The sequence below is a fragment of the Gambusia affinis genome, linkage group LG19 (genome assembly GCF_019740435.1).
Source record: "Gambusia affinis linkage group LG19, SWU_Gaff_1.0, whole genome shotgun sequence".
In the NCBI taxonomy this organism is placed as follows: Eukaryota; Metazoa; Chordata; class Actinopteri; order Cyprinodontiformes; family Poeciliidae; genus Gambusia; species Gambusia affinis.
This window is the reverse complement of record NC_057886.1, coordinates 14,208,220-14,230,456: the sequence shown is the minus strand read 5'-3', so window position 1 is coordinate 14,230,456 and position 22,237 is coordinate 14,208,220. Positions and strand designations below refer to the sequence as shown.

At 39.2% G+C, this 22,237-nt stretch overlaps 1 protein-coding gene across 6 annotated transcripts in view; it reads left to right on the top strand.

Moving 5' to 3' along the window:
* Window positions 1–20,411, top strand: part of LOC122821699 (BAH and coiled-coil domain-containing protein 1) — a 73,749-nt gene extending 53,338 nt beyond the window's left edge. For 4 of the 6 annotated variants that reach the window (XM_044099831.1, XM_044099833.1, XM_044099830.1 and 1 more), the window contains 19 exons: window positions 660–1,604; window positions 3,293–3,462; window positions 3,815–3,951; window positions 4,134–4,247; window positions 7,462–7,576; window positions 7,882–8,116; window positions 8,226–8,417; window positions 9,263–9,436; window positions 9,874–10,154; window positions 10,322–10,402; window positions 11,174–11,300; window positions 11,642–11,756; window positions 12,199–12,274; window positions 14,590–14,698; window positions 14,777–14,890; window positions 15,703–15,864; window positions 16,606–17,852; window positions 17,961–18,197; window positions 18,320–20,411. In XM_044099831.1, coding sequence (XP_043955766.1) covers window positions 660–1,604; window positions 3,293–3,462; window positions 3,815–3,951; window positions 4,134–4,247; window positions 7,462–7,576; window positions 7,882–8,116; window positions 8,226–8,417; window positions 9,263–9,436; window positions 9,874–10,154; window positions 10,322–10,402; window positions 11,174–11,300; window positions 11,642–11,756; window positions 12,199–12,274; window positions 14,590–14,698; window positions 14,777–14,890; window positions 15,703–15,864; window positions 16,606–17,852; window positions 17,961–18,197; window positions 18,320–18,529 — 4,841 coding nt within the window. In that variant the 3' untranslated portion in view covers window positions 18,530–20,411. The remainder of the gene's footprint in view (window positions 1–659; window positions 1,605–3,292; window positions 3,463–3,814; window positions 3,952–4,133; window positions 4,248–7,461; window positions 7,577–7,881; window positions 8,117–8,225; window positions 8,418–9,262; window positions 9,437–9,873; window positions 10,155–10,321; window positions 10,403–11,173; window positions 11,301–11,641; window positions 11,757–12,198; window positions 12,275–14,589; window positions 14,699–14,776; window positions 14,891–15,702; window positions 15,865–16,605; window positions 17,853–17,960; window positions 18,198–18,319) is intronic. The other 2 variants (XM_044099832.1, XM_044099834.1) reach the window with 2 other exon arrangements.
* The last annotated feature ends 1,826 nt before the right edge of the window (window positions 20,412–22,237 follow it).

The following is a 22,237-nucleotide window of genomic DNA, read 5'->3' as shown; positions in this document are numbered from 1 at the left end:
ATATTATCAAAATTACTACCAATATATACTTGACATTGCAAGTTTTCCTTCATAAAACATAAATATCAAAATTAATTAACTTTTAGAGAATATTCAAATATATATATAACTATATATCTAAACTAAAATAAGTCAATTTGCTAACAAAGGAAAAGTTCTCAAGGATTAAGTACCACGCTGAAAATACACTGAATGGTAATCGGCATTCAGTGATCTCTTATTTCAGCTGGTGTTGTGCTAAAAATGTGTGGGTGGCTCTTCTGGAAAGCCCCCAACTGACTAACCAACTCAGAGCTCAGGAAAATGGCTGCCGTCTGTGACGGCTGCATTTGGGACATCGTTTCCTTGGTGATCACCAAGAAATACCTCAGCCATGTCCCCCACCTAGCTCAGCCATTACTCTCTTTTCATCATTATGATGTCTGGCTAATGTTTACTGCATGCCAGAGGAATTTTTAGTGTAGCGGATAAACCAAAGGCCTGGCAGACTTTAAATTAAACACATACAGATTTCTTTGAGCCCCTTTCTGCTGCTGGGAGATAGAGCCAAGAGCATCTTCATTAAGCTGTTATTCACTTCTTAAAACTCTGCACACAAAAATAAAAGCTTGCAATAATTGTCCTCAGCACCTATTATTCATAATTCTGTCTGCTTTTAGATTTGCCTCCAGGATATACATACCCAGCCATCGCCCTGGGATACAGAAATGGACCATCCCCTCAGGATGTTCGCCTGGCTCAACCGGCCGACCTGGAAGCGGTCCAAGCAGAACCTTCAGAGCACGCTCCCCAGTCTCTTGCTGGTCTAGGGGAGGAGTTAGACTGCCAGGTCCCAGTCATACCCCTGACAGAGCCGCTCCCACTCAAGGAAGTGGAGCCAGGAGAGGAGGAAAGCATGAATGAGAGAGCCCTACAACTGAGGGAGGAGGTGGAGGTCACCGCGGTGACGGCAGCCAACTATGTGCCTGAAGAGGAGGGGGCCGACGAACAGTGTTCAGCTGAGGCAGATGTGCTTTCTTGCCCCCCAGTTGTGAACTCAGTCTGTGAGATGGCTTCCTGCCCAGTTCCCCTTGTGACAGAGCAGCCCAGTGGGCCACTTGCTGTCATTACTTTAGAGGAGGAAGACGATGAGGAGGCGGTAGGTGAGGAGAGTCAGGTGCTACATGATCAAAAGGTCAACCTACATGCAGAGCAGGAGTCAGAGCTGCCTGCCATCATAGAGCTTGACCCCGTTTCCCCTGCTGTCTATGAGTCACCATGCTCCCAGCCAGAGGCAGCAAAGAAGAGTGAGCATGAGAATAAGATGACCCCAGAAGACGCCGCAGTAGAATTTCTGTGTCCTTCGCCCGCCTCAACCTCTGTCTGCAGCAATGGCGAAGAAGCTGTTGCTGTGCCCTGCAAACCTTATGTGCCCTGCTACTGGAGTCTGGAGCTGCTGATTGCTGCTGCTTTTTGCACAGATGTACCCCCATTTCCCTTGTTCTCCAGTAGCACACCATCAACTGTGCTATCACAATGCGCCCCCAACAAGGGCATGGAGCTTCTAAGTGAGCTGGCAGATCTGGAGCTGCAGCAGATGAAGCATATCTGTGGAAAAACCCCTGGTGAGTGACAGTGCGTCTTGCATGATTCACTCAGTACTTCTGTTTTGATTTTGGTACAATCACACATGCTAATGAATTTTTATAGGCATAGCCTATAACTTTAAAGCAAAAGAAAATTATACATTTTTCATTTTTGTTGTTACATTGGAAGAGTTTAGTTCAAAACATTCATGTGTTGGATTGGCCCAGTCAAAGCCCAAACCTAAATTCAATTGTAAGTCTGTGACATGACTTGAACACCAAGTTATCCAATCATCCTAATCTGAGTGAGCATGAACTGCTTGGGGAAAACAAACAAACAAACAAAAAACTTTCTCTTTAAATGTGCAGTGGTGGTTGAGACACACTGCAAAATACTTGCAGCTGTAGCTGCTGCAAAATAAACTGAATATAAATGCCTTTAAAAATCTTCTTTAAAAATCCTGCACCATTTTCCTCTCAGTCAACAATTGCATGCTACCGTTTGTTGGTCTGGTACATAAAACTCTAGCAGAATAAATGGAAGTTTGTGGCTGAAACATGACAGAATGTGAAAAAGTTCAAGTTGTTGTATTGACATAGAAAGAGCAACACACTTCTTACCCTTCCTCCTTTTTCTCTTTCTATTGAGACTATCCTGCAAGCTCCCTCCCAGTTACTCATCTCTTCATGCTGATCTCAGGAGCATTTGATGGACTTTAACATGTCCCCAGAGAGGCTCCTTTCATGCTTGCCTTGTGTTGCTCATCTATTGCATGTTAGAAGCACTTTTTATTTTCTAAAACTTGGTTTTAAAGATGCAGAAGCCTCAAGAGAGGAAGGAGAAGAAGCACTGCAGTGCTGAACTCTCAGGAAAGGGTGTGCACCCCCTTTCTTGATGCCTCTCTCTTATGTCCAGTCGAGGAAGCTATCTCACTGTCTAACCATTCGGCAGCTGTTTGATCCACAAGTGCACACGCAGTTAAATCAAAAAGGAGGCACATCAGTTTCTTTTCCATTCCTCCCAAACACAACATGTTATCAAAAGTCTTATTTGCAGTCCCAAAGGCAGTACATGATTTCAAGTCGTTGAGCATTGCCTCGCTAATTAGAGCCTATTGTTTAAAGTGGCTTTAAAAGCATTCTCACTGTTCAAAGCACTGTGTTTTTTTAATTAATACAAAAGAATGTTTTGTATTTACCACAACATAAATACGTGCAACTGCTCCCTTATGAGGGTTCAGAAAAAAATAAAAAATAAAATCACGATTACAGAATAAGGAACATCATTTCTATGATAGAACACTAACAGTTTAAGTCAGTTTAGAGGCACAAAACATTCTTTACCAAGGAAAGAAATAAAAAAAGCAAAAAATTAGTAAATTGTCTTTTTTATTCATTTATATTTGGCAGCAGGCTGCAAATGGCTCAGTTGTTAGTACTGTAATATTGCAGTAAGAGGGTCCTGAGTTTCATGCATGTTTTCTCCATCCATACATTGGTTTTCTCTATGCCATTCTTCCTGTTGTTCAAAAACATGATTAATTTACATTTGTCAATGAGTTTTATTATTCCCAGTTGTTTGTCCAGTGTGTACCCTGCCTCTCTCTCAATGACCGCTAGAGGTAGCCTTTATGCAACATGCTACGATACGCCATGATCATGGCTATCTATAAAAATATGACTGTTATTGTAATAAGCTTAAACATTCGTCCTTTGTTTTCTTACAGAGGAGGACCTGCTCATGTTTGATCTCCACAGTCTTGCCACCTTGGCGACAGCCCGTGCCTTGGAGGCGGGATCACAGGAGAGCAGTAAAACTGGCCCACAGCAAAGCTTTTCAGCTCGTCGGATCTTCAATTTACGAAGAAAGTTCAGCTGGGCTCCTCGTAATGAGCCGGTAAGGCTGAAACTGATGAGAGGAGATCATTCATTTAAATTCTTTCAGTTTCCAATTGACATTATTTATATAGAGCCAACTCATTACAACTGTCATCTTGAAGCACTTTTCAGAAGAAATCTATCTAATAGACAGATTTAAATACACTCCAGATTTCTCCTAGATATCAAACAATGCAGCGAAATTAAGTTATTTATTCAAATTAGTTAAAAGGCTTTCTACATAAGAAAATTTATCCGATTACGTAGTCACACTCTTTTCACAGATTTGTTTTTCTCTGTTGAAAAATCAGCAATGAAACAAATACCAAGCTTTATCTCTAATATTTGCTTTTTTACTCTGTATACTTCAGGTATGCCCAGCTAAAGTTAGCATGGAAACAATGGATGGTCCTGAGCTTGAAATGCGTGTAAAACTGGCTGATATACAACGCCGCTACAAAGAGAAACAAAAGGAGCTGGCCAAACTTCAGAGGAAGCACGATCATCAGTGAGTTTTTTCCATAAAGCTTCATGGCTTTTCAAGCAAACACGGTCAACTTAGTTAAAACTTAAGGTAGCATGCTTCCAGCTTTAGAGAGGATTATATTTAGTGTTTCACAAATAGCACCTTATGGTTTGGATGCAAGTTCCTCTCCCTTCTTGTGTGTTTACATCCTCTTGTGTACACAGGAAGGAGGAAACACCTCGAAGTCCTGCAAGGCGAGGGCCTGGACGTCCAAGGAAGAGGAAGCCCACCCTAACCACGGGTCTTGTGTCCTCAAATGAGGGCCAAAGGAAAGTCAAGTAAGTGTAAATCAGTCCATTTCCGCTTGCCGACTGTAATCAAAGCTTTAATGAAATCACCAGCAACCAGAGATCTCCCTCACTGGCATAAACAGGACATGGGAGCTTTTAGGAATCCCCCCTTTCTTATTTGAACTCTTCTTGATCGAATAAACATGAGGACTATAAGTTATCTTTATTGGTACGCCTTACTCAGATGTGTCTTAAAATGTTTTTCACTTGCAGAAACATTGTCTTATCCAAAAAGAATTAAGATCCAACCTTTAATTCAACTATATTTACCTAATGTTAAGAAATGATGCACTTCACCGAAACCACTGGTGCCAAACTTACTGGTTACCAGTTTGTATATTACTTTTTAAGTTGATAAGAGTTTCTAAAAGCTACTAATTGATGATTCCTCGCTGTCTACTATTTCCTAAACATATGTATATGACATAACAGCCTTTGGACATAAGGCTGATCGAAGAGTTACATGCTTTGTACTTATTAACTGGTTCTTTAGTGATGCCATAAACCTTTCCTGTCCTATCACAAACATATATGTGGAGTTTGACGAACTCTTTTGGGACTTTTACTAAAATTGAGTGATTTTGTCAAATGATAAAAACAAACCCTCTGGAGGAGTAGGTGTGACAAATAATGGATATGCAGAAGAGCCACTGTAAGATATTGCGGGCTACACGTAATAACACTGAAAACGATTCATCACCGTGGGTCTTTGAACACCACCCAACCTTTGGGATCTTTTTTTTTTTTTACTTGTACGACATGGGATTTGTATCTTTGCTTAAAGGGTCCAAAGCAATGTGAATGCTCAAACGGCTTAAAGTAGAAAATTGGGAATGTCAGAAAAATAAACAGACAGATTCTCTTCTGTAAGCACAATATAAGTTTTTGATAGTGGTCACCATCTGAAAAACCATGATTCTGAATGGTTTCTAAACAGGCTTTAATGAGCCTTATCTTTAGGGTTTACATGGAATTAACACACAACAGGCCACCTTAAGGCATTTTCATTTCTCCATCTTCTACCCGCCTTCTCTCTGTGCTTTCTGGGCAACACTCCACAGTGTTCCCAGCTGACCCTCTGCAATGTCACTTCCATTTTGCATCCGCCTGTGCACCTTTGCCCCCTCACCATGCAAACAGTAATCAGATAGGGGACACTGATGATGAGTGACAATGACACCAAGATGAAAAGGTAACAGGCCAGGTCTCTGCGGGGAGGTAGAGAGGGCAGGAATATTGTTTGTACAGGTCAGAATATAGTAAACCTCAGAATATCTCTCACTTGTACAAAACTTTGTTTTTTTCCAAGGCAACCCTGAAGTTTTAATTCACTTTTGTTTGCGCCGTTCAAGTATCTCTCCTTCTGCTAAATATGAATCTCTGCAATTATATATATATGTAGGAGTGTTTTACTGCAAAGTTTCAAAGTGTTTTGCTTTATTTCTAAGTGCTTTTAGGGGGAGAGGGCTGCATTATTATTATAATCATTGCTTACTGGCAAACCCCACTAATCAATTATCCTTATTAGCCACTGCATGCTCAACCCCTGCAGCCCCCTGCAGATGGGAGTCACTGTGTCATGTTGTGTTTGTCAGCAGCAGAGAGCAAGACGTGGCAGGATTTGCCTCACAGGGACAGCTCACAAATCACTGGTACCCCTGTCACTCAGTCTGTCAGTGGGAAACGAAGACAGTCCAACTGCCAAACTACCCACTTCCACAAAAAAAACCACACACAAACACATAAATTCTCTCCTTTTTTTGTTTCAATAGATTACAGGTGCATGTCTGTATTTGCTAATTACGTTATTTCAGCAGAATATTCTCACCCACAGATTTAAATGCACATTTTATGTAAAAAAATATGCAAATGAAGATGAAATAAAATTTGCTGAATATGGTATATTTTATAAAATCAACTTTATTATAGCTAATCAAATATTGCGCTTGCATGATGATGTATTTTTGAACTGCTATATTTAGCTATTATTAATTTGATTTTTATATATAGAGTTAAGCAAAAATTTAGAATAGCCAGTCTGATATTAAAGTCAGCACCTTAACAGATATGTTACCTGAAGATTTCCAGCTGAGGATTGACAAGTCCCCTTTTAGTTTAAATCGTATGACTGTTGTGTGCTTAACAACTGGAATTACTCACAACAGGCAAATTTGCCTCTCCTAAGAGAGGGAAAAGAGTAGCAGACACTTTTCAGTGTCAGCTGTCTACGGTTATCTGAGGACAGGGTAGGGTAGGTGATATGACCCAGACAAACTAGGAGCTGCAGTAGCCAATACAGTTTCCTCTTTACAGTCAGCATCATTGTACAGTGTGAAAAACTATTGGACTTAGTGAAAATTCAGACTTGTTAGATGAACAGAACAATGTGAAAAGCCTACAGCACCGCTTTCCGCCTCTGTGATAAGCTCACAATTGTTGATAGTTGGTAATGCAAAAAAGCTTCACCAAAGGACTGTTGACATGAAGTGATCCACTTTAGGTCAATAATAGGCATAGTTTTTCTTTTAGTGAACAGTAATAAGTTGCCTTCTTTCAGCCAGCTGGACACAGGTGTGCAGATGTAAGGAGGAGTGCTGCTTGTACTTTTAAGCTTCTAGATAAAACTCTTGTTGTTTTGGTCCTTTATTACTATTCTCATTAGAAGCAATTTTGGGAAAAAAAATGTGTCGAAAGTTGTTTGTGGTTTTGAAAACATTTTATTGGTTTCGAAGTGATTGCTTTTTAAAACCACTCATTTACTTTGATGTTGTTACCAGCCCATTACTGACTGTTGAAGGTTTGCTTGTGATGCTTTTCTGTGTTTCTCAGTGCTATGAAAAATTTATTTGTACTGCTGAATGCATATTACTTAAAAAGAAAAAATAAACTTTCATCGGCCTTTAAAAAGATGGCGTTTCTAAAAGTACAAAAGGCTTTTCCTCGAAAAGCTTTAACGCCTCCTATACCATGTTGCTCTCCAGCAATGCTTATTAGAACCAGTTTTTCAAGTGGGTCTCAGACTCTGAGCCCTCCTTGTACTTTTCTGTCACTCTGTGAACCAGACACAGAGAGCATGTTATTAGATACCACAGAGATGTGACTCAAACTGTGTTTTTATCTGTAATGTCCTACCGTCCTATTTTTCTTTCAAGCTAACTCCATTCTCCTCTGATAAATGTCTCTCTCATGTTTTGACTGGCAGGTCGGCGGGGGTGGGGCTCAGCTCGTCGCCTGAGGACCTGGGAGGGGGCAGAGAGACCCAGAGACGGAAGAAGAGGCTGTCCAGTCAAGGCTTTGAGCGAATCAGCACTGTACAGGTCAGGGTCCTCTTGTCCCACTCCCTTTTGTCCTGTGTGCAGCCAGAAATAAAAAAGGCTGCTCTCTTTGTTACTTTGCATTTGATATATTCCTTTGTTGAACACTCTTTCTAATTAGGTACTACCCTCAGGAGTCAAATCCGCTGCTCTCCATATTAATGTCTATTTCATTGAGGCTTCTGCTGTTCTGCTTTTCTCTCAGTGCATGTGCAAATGAGAGCCCTGACATTCAGAAGCTTTTTGTGGCTGCTGTAAGCGGGAGTGTAACTGGCTTTCTCTGTCTCTCTCATGTGTCTCTGTTGTAGCAGATAAAATCCCAGGGCTGCAGAAAAAGCAGTGTTCACAGCGTGCTCAGCTCCAAGCTGGCTGGTGATGTGGCTCAGCTCAAACAGAAGGCCCCGGTGAAAAGGAATCTCTCAGGAACAGGCTCCAGGGACAAGGAAGGTTCACCTTGCAGCTTAAACCTCAAGCATGCACAAAGGAATCAGGGTGGAATCAAAGGTGAATCCAGGCGAGAGTCGGGAGGACAAAGTGATACAGGTACCTACTTTAGTTAATTGTACCTGTGGCCTTTTTTCCTGCTGGCACATTATTGTTTTGCCGACAATGTCAACATTCTTTTTTGGGTTGTTTTTTGCGAACTGCTCAGGAGCCAGTGTGGACAGTACTACCCAAGAAAGCTGGTCGGGACAGGCGCAGCATGGAAACAAGAAAGGATCCACGCAGGGGAAAGGTTCCTCCTATTTTCACCAGGCCAGATCAAAGGTCCTACGTGGTCAGAGGCAGGAAGCAGCAAAGGAGGAGGAAAGCTCCTCCGCTGAGAGTGACTCCTCTGACCAAGGTGAGAACATGTGTGGCATATTCTTTTCTTTCAACTTTTTCCTTAAGAGTTCACTACAACAAATCTTCTGTCTCTATTTAGTCCTGTCCTCTGCAGCCTACCCTCACACAAGCTAACTTCACTTGCTTAATCTACTTCTACTCTCTATATTTACTGTTTGGCAAATTTTAGTTAGAGATTAACTAGCGCAAAACTGCATCCGTTATACCTCTTGTTGATAGTTTTATTATAAGATGCAACAAAATCAGATCATTAAATGCTAAATAAATTCTGCAGTGTGTGAAGTGCATGATACACTTTTCTAGTGAAAGCACAAAAACAAAAAATCCAACTTATGTATTGTGCGAGTGTTTAGTATACTCCACACAATCAATCTTAAAGCCCAGAAGTCATTTTCTCTGATTGTAAATGACTTTAAAAACAAATATTGGCCATGCAAAAAAAGTGCTGATGAATGTTGCAGCAGCCTGGAGTGTTCGTGGATATCCAACACCTCTGTGATTGGCCTTGTTGCCTGCTCTGGGTTAGATGTGCCACCACAGCTGTGGATACTTGGCTGTGAGAGACTTTGACAGCCTGGAGACTTGCAGACTGGGTCAAAGAGCTGTCAGGACAAACACACGCACACACACGCACACACAGTGTTTCGGTTCACACCAGGAAATACCACTGAAGCACTTCATATATCATCTCTACAACTTGTTAAACTCTGTATTAAAGAACTAATGGAGCACCGTGAAATGACGTGCCGCAAGGAGAAACGTTTGTTGTTATAATTGAAACTGATGAGTTTATTACAATGTAGGCTTAAAAGAAACTGGCACAATGTATGCTTTAACCACTAGAAGATGAAGAAGAGGAGGGAAGTTATGAGACAGATGAAGGTCAAGATTTCAGAAGTCAACCTACAAGAGACATCACTTCAGGCTCATTCATGATGGGCCCCAGTCCTTCATCTATCGTGAAACTGGAAGCCAACCAGAAGGCCAGGAACAAAAAACAGAGGCAGGAGCTGTATGGTGAGTCTTCATGTGATACCACATCACATGCCTTGATATTTATCAATCACAACTTCAATTTATTAGGAGCTTAAATCTGATAAGTAGCAAAAAGACCCATGATAGCTCTGGAGAAGCCGTAGACTAATCAAGTGATGTGGTGCCCCTTTCCTTTGGCAGGTATAGCTGTTCATTTGAAAGTGGGCAATTCTGGAAAAGATTGGGACAGAGATTACCCTGATGACGCTAAATATTGTAGCCTGTTATATGAAATCCAGTAAAATGGACAAAGCTTGTGGTTTTAACTTTTCAAAATATAAAAAGTGCAATGGGTATGAATATTTTTAAAGGAATTAGTCAACACAATTGCCCAATATCTTTATTGGAATGACTGATTTAGTGCTCTTTACAATTTGTAGTAAGTTTGGACTAAATGTCTCTCTAATTGAACAATGCAGGGTCCCAGATTCTATCGGTAGCGGAAAGTGAAGTAAAAGTAAAGAAGAAACCCAACAATAGGTTGGGGATTGGCCCTGCTGTGAAAAACCTCCAACACCAGCGACCCGAGGGAGGTAGGAGAACATGTGGACCCAGGTCAAAGGAATCCAGGTGGGGGAGCCTCGGGACGAGAGGCAACCGCTACAGGAAGACCTTTGGAATGGCCACCTTCCCAACGACCAGTGAGAGGCTGAAGAGGGCGACACGCAAGAGCACAATGTTGAGGGGAGCAATCAGTAAGGTATTAGAACTTTTTTTTTTTTTCCTGAATCCAACTCATAAGGACACCAAATGGCGATTCAGTAGCAATAGTCATTTCCATGCACAAAACAGCAAGATCGTCTTCATTTAGGGAAATAGATGCCAGGAATCACGGAACAAAATATTAATGTCTGTCCTCTTCATCAGAGGAGAAGCTGCTGGTCGGTCGGAGCATCTTCTATGCAGAATGATGATGGAAGCAGAGGACAAAAAAGCATGGACCAGCAGGTAACCTTCATATTTAATCCACTAAATAGAAGCATCAAAATGCAAACTTTATTTCACAGTTTTGATATAGTTTGTTCTAAGAATCTAAGACTTTGTTCTAAGTGCTTATACAACCGGATTGGATGGATGGCCTTGGCTACACATAAAATTCATCCCTGACATATCTTTATTTATAAGGGCATTTTTAGATTTTTGTTATCTGATTTGTTGGCCTGCATAAATAATAAAGCCACCGGAGGATGTTCTCTTCATTGAGAGAATGTACTTTTAATTTTGATGCATAAAATCCAAACTGAACTTGAAAAGAAATCTTTCCAGTTTTATGCTCTATCTTCTTGGACCAGGTACAGAAAAACAATAACGTAAAAAGTGCTGTTGTCACGTAATGTTTTTAAAGACTGCTCTTAAAGAGTTTGAGAAGGAATCATTTGTCTGTAAATGTTTTAATAGAGGAATCCTTTTGGTCTCATATTTATGGTAGCGTTAACGTTTCCTTTTTTCTTGTGTTTTGTAAACTGTGTGGACTGCTACCAATCTTGGTTGCTATTCTCTTGTAAAAACTTTTTTTTAAAGAAATAAAAAATCCCATTGATTCATCCTTGATGAATTAAAGGTTGTAGTAATAATAATGATAATAATAATAATAATAATAATAATAATAATAATAATAATAATAATAATAATAATAATAATAATAATAATAATAATAATAATAATAATAGTAATGAATATTATTTTTTTCTTTGATTATTTTTTGTCATATTTTTTCAGTCAAAGGGACGAGCTGTAAGTCGTCTTCTGGAAAGCTTCGTGGCTGACGAGGGCTTTCAGATAGATGGCAGCAGCTTCTCAGAAGAGGAGGAGGACCGTGGTCTTTCAAACAAGAGAAACCCGAAAAGTTAGAAGATTTAATGACAAAAAAAACATACAGATGAAACCAGATATTTTTACGTACAGATAGCTTCTTTCCCTCATTATCTAGCTAAATGTCTCCTGTCTTAGGTCAGTTACAATGATATTTTCATTTCCCTGTGATGTATTTTACCAAATTGAAGTGCGTTTGGAAGGGCTCATTTGACGTAGTTTCAGTTATTGAGGGGGGAAAAAAAGTCACTGTGACGTTTTATACACCACGGGCAAATATCTGGTTTCAGTTGTATCTTGAATCAAAGTTTTAGAAGTTGCATATTTTGTTGACATCTAAGATTAAGTTTTCCAATTTGCTCTTTTCTTGTACAGTTCCTAACTGCAACCTGACCAAAGAACACTTATGTGATGGACTGAAGGTGCTGATCTCCAAGGAGGATGAGCTTCTGTACGCTGCCAGGGTTCACACTCTGGAGATTCCGGATATGTAAGTGGAAAACCAGGATGGTCTTTCAAAAACTTAATAAAATGCCAACTTTTCTCATAACTGTGAATGTTTTGTTTTAGTTGAGTAAAAAAAATTTTTTTAAATCCTCTCAAATGTCATTCATGCAGACAAACACTCTTAAGACCAGGCACAAAACATTGTAATTTTGCATGAGAGGACAAGCAGTATTTTTTTTTTTTTATTTTCTTTCTATCCCCATCTGTGTCTTGTTCTTCCTTGCAAAAAAAAACCCAAAACAAAACATTATCTCATACCAAGCTCTAAATATCAATATCACTCCTTTGGCTCAGGCAGCAAAGAGATGCTATAACAACAGCAGAGTGGGAGTAACATATGACATGGGAGCCAGGCGAACATAATACAAGCCTCTGAAAATAACCATATCTATTTTTCTCTCTCTGCCGTGCTCTTTTTCATTTAGCTTTAGCATTGTTATCGACGGTGAAAGGGGAAACCGACCAAGAATCTATTCACTGGAGCAGTTGCTAAAGGAAGCTGTAAGTTTACCTCACTGCACAAGAACACAATAAAAATAATCTCCTGTCATTTGTGTTAATTTTTCTTAAACAATGGTAAACTTTTTGTAGCAACACAAGTCTCTTTCCTTTCCCCCTTCTCTCTCTGTGAGTCACTGAAGTGGTATAAACATATAAATGGACACGGACAGATGGCCAGGATTTGTAGTTTTATGTGTGAGTGACTGTGAATGTCCGTTAAACCAATCTGTGGGTGGGATAATCCCCCACAACACCTGGGTATATCCTTGTTTTCAAGCTGAAATGTGAGACGTTGTTAACATTAAATCTCTTTAAATACGTGAGCTTGCCTTTTTGACTACTTTTAGTACAAATGGAGTTCACAGTGCAAATTTGTGTTTATTATAGCAAGGGCTAATGTTTAATGAGATGATGGCGGTCTCTTGTATTTGGTCAATAAAAGCAATGGCCATATCACTATACCAGGTGGTATATTTTCAGCATTTCCAAATAGGACAAGGGGTGCTAGGTTTGTATGCAATAGAATATCTAAACAGGAGACTATGTAGGGTAGGGTTTAAGCTGCCTGTTATTGTTTTAGTGTGTGTGTTTTTTTTGGGGGGGGTTGTAATCAGAATAGAGGAAACTGCTTAAAGGTCACATTCGCTGTGCAGGAGCGATCATGATTGTTTTTTAAAGTTAATTACAGTGATATCACTGTCTCAAAGATAGTTCACAAAGATAGTTCAATTGTGTTCATGTTACCGAATGTTCAAATTATTATATTTATATTTTATTTAAAAAGTTTAAAATGTTTTTGTTTTTTTTCATAGGTTTTTTTTTTAGGAAACAAAACTTGCTTTCAGTTGCCTGAAGTGATCAAGAGTATTTTTTATCATTGTGTATTACGTATTTTCTTATAAGCATAATGTGTAGAAGAGCTAAGATAAGTAAAGACTTTATTAGAACTAACAGCTTGTTTGCAATGTATATTTAGGTTGTCCAAGCATGTGCAATAACCAACATCATTATTGTTGGTTTTTACATGGACAGACTGTTGTGTCATCTACCTGTTTTTCATTATTTTTTAAAAGAAATTAATTTTGATAAATCACACCAACAAGTTTCCACTTCATCTTAAACTTATGGAAACTTTTCATGTGTCTTTGATCTTATTTCCATTATTTTATTAGAAGTATGCTTGTGCTCTCGAGTTTTCTAAAAATGTAGCTTGAAGCAGTCATTAAGACATGATTTTACTCTTGTCTGCTGTAGCTAGATATTCCACAGAGACTCTTAGATAATAATTCCTCAGATTCTCATCAGTTTTACAATGTTTTTTTTATTATTATTATTATTATTTTTGGATGATTTATATAGCCTTTTAAAGAGCGGTAACCACAGCAGTACACAACTAAAACTGCATGCACTCATCTTCTACCATCACATCATTGTATCTGTTTTTTCATAGCATTTAAAATTATATTTGTATAAATTTGTAGCATTCTAGTTATAACTTATGAGTTATAATTTATTTGCATGTTAAAGGTTTATTCTTTTTTGGCATTACATTTATTTATTTTTTATTGCTGTTTTTAATGGGTGCAAGATCAAAATTTCCACTTTTAGTTAAACAATTCCAGGCTTAAACTGGACAATAAACCTTCAACTTCACCCTTAAATTTCTCACCAACTTCACCCTGCTTGGTGGATCAAAGCATTTTTTTCTTTCACTTTTAACTCTCCTGTGATTTTAGCACTGAGAATCTCTGCCAACCGTTCCCTTATCTAAACACTCAACACAGAGCAGCTGCTTCTAATTACGACATACTTCCACTTTAAATGTGTCCAAAACCCATTTATTTGACTTTGACACCAATACCGCAATTTTTACTGATCCCCGCACAGCCCTCTCCCCCCTATACACACTCTAACATCCACACCTCATCAGTCAAAAGGTCCCTCACCATGGCAACAGTAAATGAAAGCAACCTGAAAGGGCCCCCAGTGAGCGGCGGATGCTGAGACTGGCTGCATTGTTGGAGGGAGGATCTGGCAACCTGCAATCACAAGCCCTCTATTCAGACCCTCTTTAGTATTACTCAGCAAGTCAGGATTTACTGCATCATGGCTTCCGCTCCTTTCAGCTCTGACTGGCACGTTGGCATGAGATAAGGACCGCTTGGAAACGTGGCACAGTGGCTGTCCATTCACAATGCCCCATTGCTTTCACACTGTTTGTATGTGTGAGTGTGTGTATGCATTCACATCTTTGTTAGAGGACGTTGTCTGCAATCTGTAATGAATCTTAATTATGCTTTTGGTCTGCTTTCAAGGTCTTGGATATACGACCAGAGTCCGAGGCTGTGCTAAGTGATGGAACGAGGGTGTGTGCTTACTGGAGCGAACGCTCACGGTGTCTATACCCCGGCTACGTTCGCAGAGGTGAGACAATAAATACACATTTAACTGAATTTGCGTAGTCGTTATTTAGCAGTAAAATAGCAGGTTTGTCTCTTGCAGGCGGTTCAGTTGATGAGGGGAAGCCAGGAGTGATGGTTGAGTTTGATGATGGAGATCGGGGGAAGATTTCTCTCCCAAACATCCGACTTCTTCCTCCAGGATATCAGATCCAGTGTGGGTAGTCTTGTTTTGTAATTAATGCTCCTACAGTTATTATAAAAGAAGAAAGTACACCCTTTTTAGTACTATATTTAAATAAATAATCTATGTGGGGCTTCAGGCACAAAAGTCTGTGCGGATTTCCCTCTGAATAATGGTGTAGGATTAACTTCAGAAAAGGTCATACACACAAATAAATTCAATAGGTAGTGTAGAAAACTCCTAAACTGCATTTTAATCAGGAAAAAACAACATGTCACAGGCTGGATGTGCACCTGGCATGTTAATATGAGTCTGTGTTAATATGTTCTATTCCAACCATGCTGTTCATAAGAATAAATAATCACGTATGGTCACCTCAACAAGTTGCTTAATTGCTTTTGCCCATCACACATAATTTATAAATTACTTAAATAACAAATCTTTTTTGTTAGCATTAACAAATTTACCCTGCGATTGTATTTTTAGCATTTGTGTGCAGTTGATTTATTGTTTATTATAGAAAAAAAATAATGTAAGGCTTCTTTTCACTATTGATACATCAAAAGATTTGGATGGAAAATGCTTCTTGTTGAGTTTTGCTGTGACCATGCACCTTTTGTGTACGAGGTCTCTTTATTGAATTCAAACAAAATCACATATCACAGATTCCACTGTCACTGTTTACTAAAAATAATACCTAAATGGAAAAAGTTGTGAAAAATTAATCACACCCCAAATCTGGAGTTATGTGTTTTACCTTTGTTACACTTGCAATGCATATAATTTTCTGTATTTTTTTAATCAAATGCTAATTATTTTTTTCTTTTTACATTTCCCTTATTTAGGTGGGGAGTCTTCTCCTGCTCTACTGGCACCAAGTGGAACAGCAGCCAAGAAAAGTTCCAGTCTGGAGCAGGCCCCGATCAGTGACAGACCTTCTGACAGACTGAGCTCCACCAATTCTCTGTCAAACACCCAAGACCTAACTGTTATCAAAAGAAGACCTGGTAAGATTTAATTCGGAGCAGAAAATGATGCTATTCAACTGCTGCCAAGTGCAGCAGAAGTCCCTCTTATTGCCGATAGACTCATAAGTCATGTTGCTTTAATCTTTTATTCAATGACTGGTTTTAGCAACACGCTTGTAAATGTGGGATTAAAAGTACTTGAGATGATTAACTAAACGTGACACGGAATCAAAACAAACTGAGCAGCAGTAAGCAAAATAAGTCATGTGTAATCAACCGTGCAGAAAGACAACACGGTGGAGCTGCTGTCAAATTTTGCACAACTGTGCTTAAAATTAAAAACCATCAGAAAATTTCTTGTGAACATCACACAGTGATAGCAGTGTGGTACTGCTGTCTCTGATCATACAGCTGTATTCACATAAAGCCCACTTAATCGGCAGAAATAAAACATTGTGCTCAGTAACAATACGGATGACAATTGAACATATTTATTAGCAGAATTATTTGCTCAAATCGATGCCACATGTAAAAAAAAAATAAAAAGCAGATCATGAACAATCCCTGGTGCATTCTTTCTTATTGTTTCAGTTTTCTCGAACAATTTACAGCTTACACATCTATTACATATTGTCATCCACACACAATCCACCCTGTGTAAAGTTTCTGCTGAGTTAGTTAAGTTATCCCTAAACACTATAAAACGTGAATGCAGCAGTGTTGGAATTTGCAATATTTTGCTTAAACGCAATGTAGGTAACATTTTGTTGTTTATTCTAGGGAGACCAAAAGGCTCAGGGAAGAAACAAAAGCAGCAACAGGCAGAAAACGCCAACAAAAATCCTCCAGCTTTCCTGGGTTGGAGTTCACTGGGTAACACCCGGAAGAGACCTGCTGACAGTCTGTTTCAGTTTAACGGGGCACCCAGGAAGGCCTTGAGAGGAAAGGAGGATGCCTTGTTCTCTTCTCCTCAAACTCAGTCCCTGACCTCCCAACCAACCAAAGGCCTTTTCAGCAGCAGCTCCTTTGAGGTGGATTCTTTTAGAAGCATTGCAAACGGCTATTCCTCCTTCTGTTCTCAATCTGCAGGGGCAGGACCTGGTTTATCTATGGTTCCCAGGACTGGCATGTACAATGAGAAGCGTAGGCAAGATGACATAGTTGCACCAAGGAGCAGAAAGTCTGGACAGGAATTTCTTGTCAAATTGGACCACGAAGGAGTGACATCTCCCAAGACCAAGAACAGCAAGGCACTGCTGCTGCAAAACGAATATTCCAGTGTGAGCAATATGCCTAAAACTGAGGCATACTCTCACCCAGTCCTGCTGGTAAAAGACAACAAGAAAGGTGGTGCCTCCAGAGTGGAACTCCTTCTAAAAGGAACCACTCCACAAAGAAAGCCCCCTCCTTCTCTGCGGCAGGAGAAATATGGCGATCTGGGCTTCAGTTCTCACAGAGAATGTCACCCTTCCTATTCTGACCTGGATGACGAAGAGGAAGAGGAAGAGGAAGAGAGGAGGCAGGCTGCACTGGCTGCAGCCACAGGAGGACTCAGGATGCCTGGTCGTTTTCTTTCTCGCCTCTCTGTCTCCTCCTCTTCTTCTGCTTCTTCAAGTTCTTCGTCTTCAGGCTCCCTTTCCAGTTCTAGCTTGTGTTCATCAGACAACGATTCATCCTATAGCTCAGATGATGAGGATAGTTCGGCACTGATGCTCCAAAGTTGCCTGTCCTCTCACCAGGGACTGCTGCCATCTGCAGAACCCTCAACTTCTTCAAGGCCTCGGCAGCATTCCTTTGTTGCCAAAGCTGTTGCTGTTTCCAGTGCCAAAGGAGGCCCGTCAGAGCAGTTGTCCAACAGCAAGCCCGTAAAGAGGAAGGAATGCATGGCTGCAGTCTCTAAACCGGCAAAGGAATGCATGAAAAAACCGCGGATGCTTCCAGATGACACTTCATTTATTCCGAGACCCAAGGTATCTGCATTCCTGGCTGGCCGGCAGATGTGGAGGTGGGCCGGAAACCCTACACAGGTGAGAACAGTTATTCACATTTTTACTGCATTCACCAAGCTTGCTTCATAGAAAATATGTGGGGGAAAGACATATAATACAATCAAACCATTTCCTTATTTTCCACAGAGACGAGGATTAAAGGGCAAGGCCCGAAAGCTTTTCTATAAGGCTATTGTCAGAGGAAGAGATACTGTAAGAGTTGGTGATTGTGCTGTTTTCCTCTCGGCCGGACGTCCTAATCTCCCATATGTGGGTCAAATTGAGAATTTCTGGGAATCCTGGACCTCAAGAATGGTTGTCAAAGTCAAATGGTTTTACCACCCTGAGGAGACCAAACTAGGCAAGAGGCATCGTGATGGCAAGGTATGTTGCAATTCTATAAGACTTACTTTTGTTTAAAAATAATAATAAAAATTACTAGTACATAAGATGAAATTGAAATTCCTGATAAACATCCCCATGCTGTGTCTGTGTTTCCTACATAGTACGCCCTTTACCAGTCGTGTCACGAGGATGAGAACGATGTCCAGACAATCTCTCATAAGTGCCGGGTTGTAAGCAGGGAGGAGTACGAGTGTCTGACTCGCAATCAGAAGCCAAACAGTAGTTATCCAGACCTGTACTACCTGGCTGGGACGTACGACCCCACCACCGGTCAGCTGGTCACTGTAGAGGGGGTTTCTATCATGTGCTGAATTGACACTACTGAAGGACTTCTTAGGAGTAAGGCTTGTGAATAGAAAACGATGCCATGGGTGAGTCTGAAAGGTCCACTAACTGAACATCAGTCGCCAAAGCAGGCCTGTCTGCGATTACACACTGGAGCATTCTGGCGCCTATAAAAGTCTGGGTCTTCCTGGGGATCAGAAACTTGAACAAGTGGTGTTTCAATTCCATAATGAATCTATTTTTTTTTAAAAACAGTCTTTCTTGACTGAATACTGGTTTTAAGACTTCTACTTCTGGCTCTTATCCATTGTTTTAGAAAGAGAGCTATGATTGCACTGGATTGTGCAAATTAAAACAAGGTCCAAATCGTCACTGTTGACTACGTTTCAAAAGGCTGGCCTTGTCTGAGTCATTGGAAGAAAATCTTAAGGCACATGGCGTGTCTTCATGCCTTTTCATTCCAGAGAAATTGAAAACACGTAAAGGCAAAAGAGTGTAAAGTTAAAAATGTCTGTAAATATTTTGAAATCTTCCCCAATCAAGCCATACACTTCAGTACCTCTCGCCTGTCTTAACTGTTCAGGTGTACATTGTACAGATCAGTTAATGTATTGTTGTCTCTTGTCTATATGTACATAAAAGCTATTTTATATAGGAGTTTATTGTATATATGAGATGTATCTTTCCATGTTTGCAATTGATTTATTTTTATATGGGTGTAGACTACATTGTATTGTGTTATTTCTTTTTCCCTTTGCTTTGGGGAGTCGAGATTGGAGAGATTAGTGTTGCACTGCGTATGCCCTGCTGAGACAGACCCGAGAAAAAGAGAGCACAGACTGAGGCAGAAGGATTTAATCTGTAACAGGAGAAGACTCACTTTCTCAAAGAAAGTAATCGCCCTGTTAAAAAAAAAGTGTTTTCTTTCAAGTGTTACTTCATTTTTACAAAAATCTTTTTTTATGTCTTTTTTTTCTAACTTATGTATCATGCATCATTATCACAAGGCAGATCCCATCGGACTGCTGTCACGGGTCAAAAATGAGTGTACCATTATGAGACTATGTTTGTGTGCGATAAGTGTCCTAGCATCACTATAATCATGTCCACACAAATAAATAAACAAAACAAAAATAACTGGGTCTTTCAATGAAAATGTGTTTGAGTGTTGCACTCATCAGAGCATAGACTAGCACACCATGGCCTACAAAATACCAAAGTGTCTTTAGAAATTTTATTTCCTTTATTTAAATATTTTTACTGAAGCACTTGTGCAAAATTCAGATCAGAAATCACTGGCAATTTTTAAGAATGCTTGTCCTCCGCTGTGTGCATAAATATTAACTCTGCATTGTGACAATGGTTTGTTCCACATGTACGTGCAGATTTTTTCAATGCAAAAAATATGCATAAAAATGCCACTTCCAGGGATGTGACAATGAAGGTCAATGTACTGGCAAAGATAGATGTTGACAATTTGAAATTAATTATTTTATTCTCATCGCCATCTATGTCTATTTTGTACAGTCCATACACAATCTCAGTGCTAACTGTGAACGACAATCAGATTCACAAAGCAATGGACGAAGTAGGTTCACTCAATCTGAAAAGTTTATTTAATTTGTGCCAAGTACATTTTTTTCTATTTTTGTCTTGTCTGATATGCAAGCTTGAGTATTTTTTGTTGTTGTTGAAAGTTTTATTTTGTTTGCCAACATTTTATTTATTGTCAGTTTGCTGTTTGTCCATGCCAAGAGAGCTTTATGAGAATGTAATTTGTTTTTCTTTGTTTAGTTTTTTTTTATTTTCTTTGTTTTGTTGTGCTGTCGCATTTGCATTCTGGTCCTATAGAGGCCATCTAGTGAAAACAAATAAAGCAACACTGGATTTGTCTAATCCACAAAACAATCTATTAATTGTACATGCCTTTTTTCCCTTCCTTTTTATTTTTGTTTTATTTGGTAGTATATCTGTTTTGCTGTCACTGCAGTCATTTCCCTTCACCACATTGTGGTTTGAACCAGTTTTGTTCTGTCAAATTTGCCTCTGCTGTTTTTAAAATTTTGTTGATTAAGTGATCTAGTAACAAAACGATTTTGGGAAAAAAAGTGAAACAATAACCTTGCTGTTTGTTGTGTATTGAAGTTATTCAAGCAGAAAGCAATGGTCATAAATTGTGATTAAAACAGAGTGAAATATTATTGGGATACTAGGGTTAATCTGGGTAAATCTTTGCAATAATGACTTTTTTTTAAATATGTAAGACAATATAATCAAACTATTCACACAGTAATTTTAAAGTGCTTGTGTAAATGGCCCTACTTCCAAATGGCAAGTCATTTATTTTATAAAAAGTCCACTTACTGCCGAATTGTTTTTCTTGTTCATTCTGATGGTTTTATTTAAGCCTTTGAAAATCAATGAAATAATTTAGTGTCTTACAAAAGTATTCACACCCCTAGAACTTTTTTCACATATTCTCATGCTTTAATGTTTATTTTATAGGGCTTAGATTTGATAGGCCAACACAGAGTAATATATATTTGGGCACTATTAACATTTTATTATTATTTATTATTAAATACAAGCAGTAATTCTGCGGTTTCTGCTACAATTCATTTTATTTAGGAGAACTGGTGAAAATGTCAGGCAAAAGCACATAATACTTTTCAAATAATTTGCAAAACATTTTAATACACTCACATTCCTTCTTCATGACCTTTATTAAATATTTGTGTTGTCTTTTTTACAGAAATCCTACAAACACACTGGTGCAATGATGTTTGAATTTGTGACCTGACAAACTGTGAAAGTGTAAGAGGTATAAAAAAAATGCAATGCACTCTGTGTGAGTTTTGTAGTCCACTGTAAACGGAGACAGTTTTGTTGCAGCATCATATTCAGCCTTCGAGAACTATCATCTCAAAAAAAAGTTCTGTGTTTATTAATGAATCAGTAGCGGTGAGAGAATATCATACAATAGGCCTAAAGAAATATGGAGCCTTAATTTGAAATATAAAGGAGATTACTTAATAGGTGAAACATTGTTTCATTTGCAATTGTGTCATTTATAAATATGTGCAGCATTTTTATAGCAAATGCAAGACACTTATTTTTCTAATTAGGTATAAATAATAGGGTAAAATCTCTCTCTCTCTCTTTCTTTCTCTCTCTCTTTTTCTCTCTCTCTCTTTATATATATATATATTATCTAACCAAATGCTTAATGGAATTTCAGTGTGGAATTGTGATGTCAATTAAAATTACTAAAGTAGTTTCTAGTGGAAAGTAAGTATAAAATAAAATACCTTTTATCCTCAAATTAAAATATTCTTCTGGCCTACGTACATTTTTTTAATTTTTTTTTTTGTTGTTTTTGTTTTTATTAGAGCACAAGATGCCTTCAGCAACATGTGCCCTTCTCCTTTCACAGCCTGGAGCTGCAGGTATATTCCTCTAGCCGCCCACACAAGCCATAACCTACAGCATCTGTCCGTTTGCATACATGCTCATCAGCTTTGACAAAGCCAATGTCTCTAACCTAAATCAGTAAAATATCTCCTGGCTATGCCTGGAGGCATGGAGACAATACGGGTCATTGACCTTTCTCTCCAAACCCAGGGGTCTTCTTTGTCCTGCATGCAGCCAGAGCCCCACCACCACCTTGCCCCCTCAGCCCCAATATGCCCAAGCAGGGGCTAATGGGCACATCAGTCATCTCCAGCAGTGGCCCA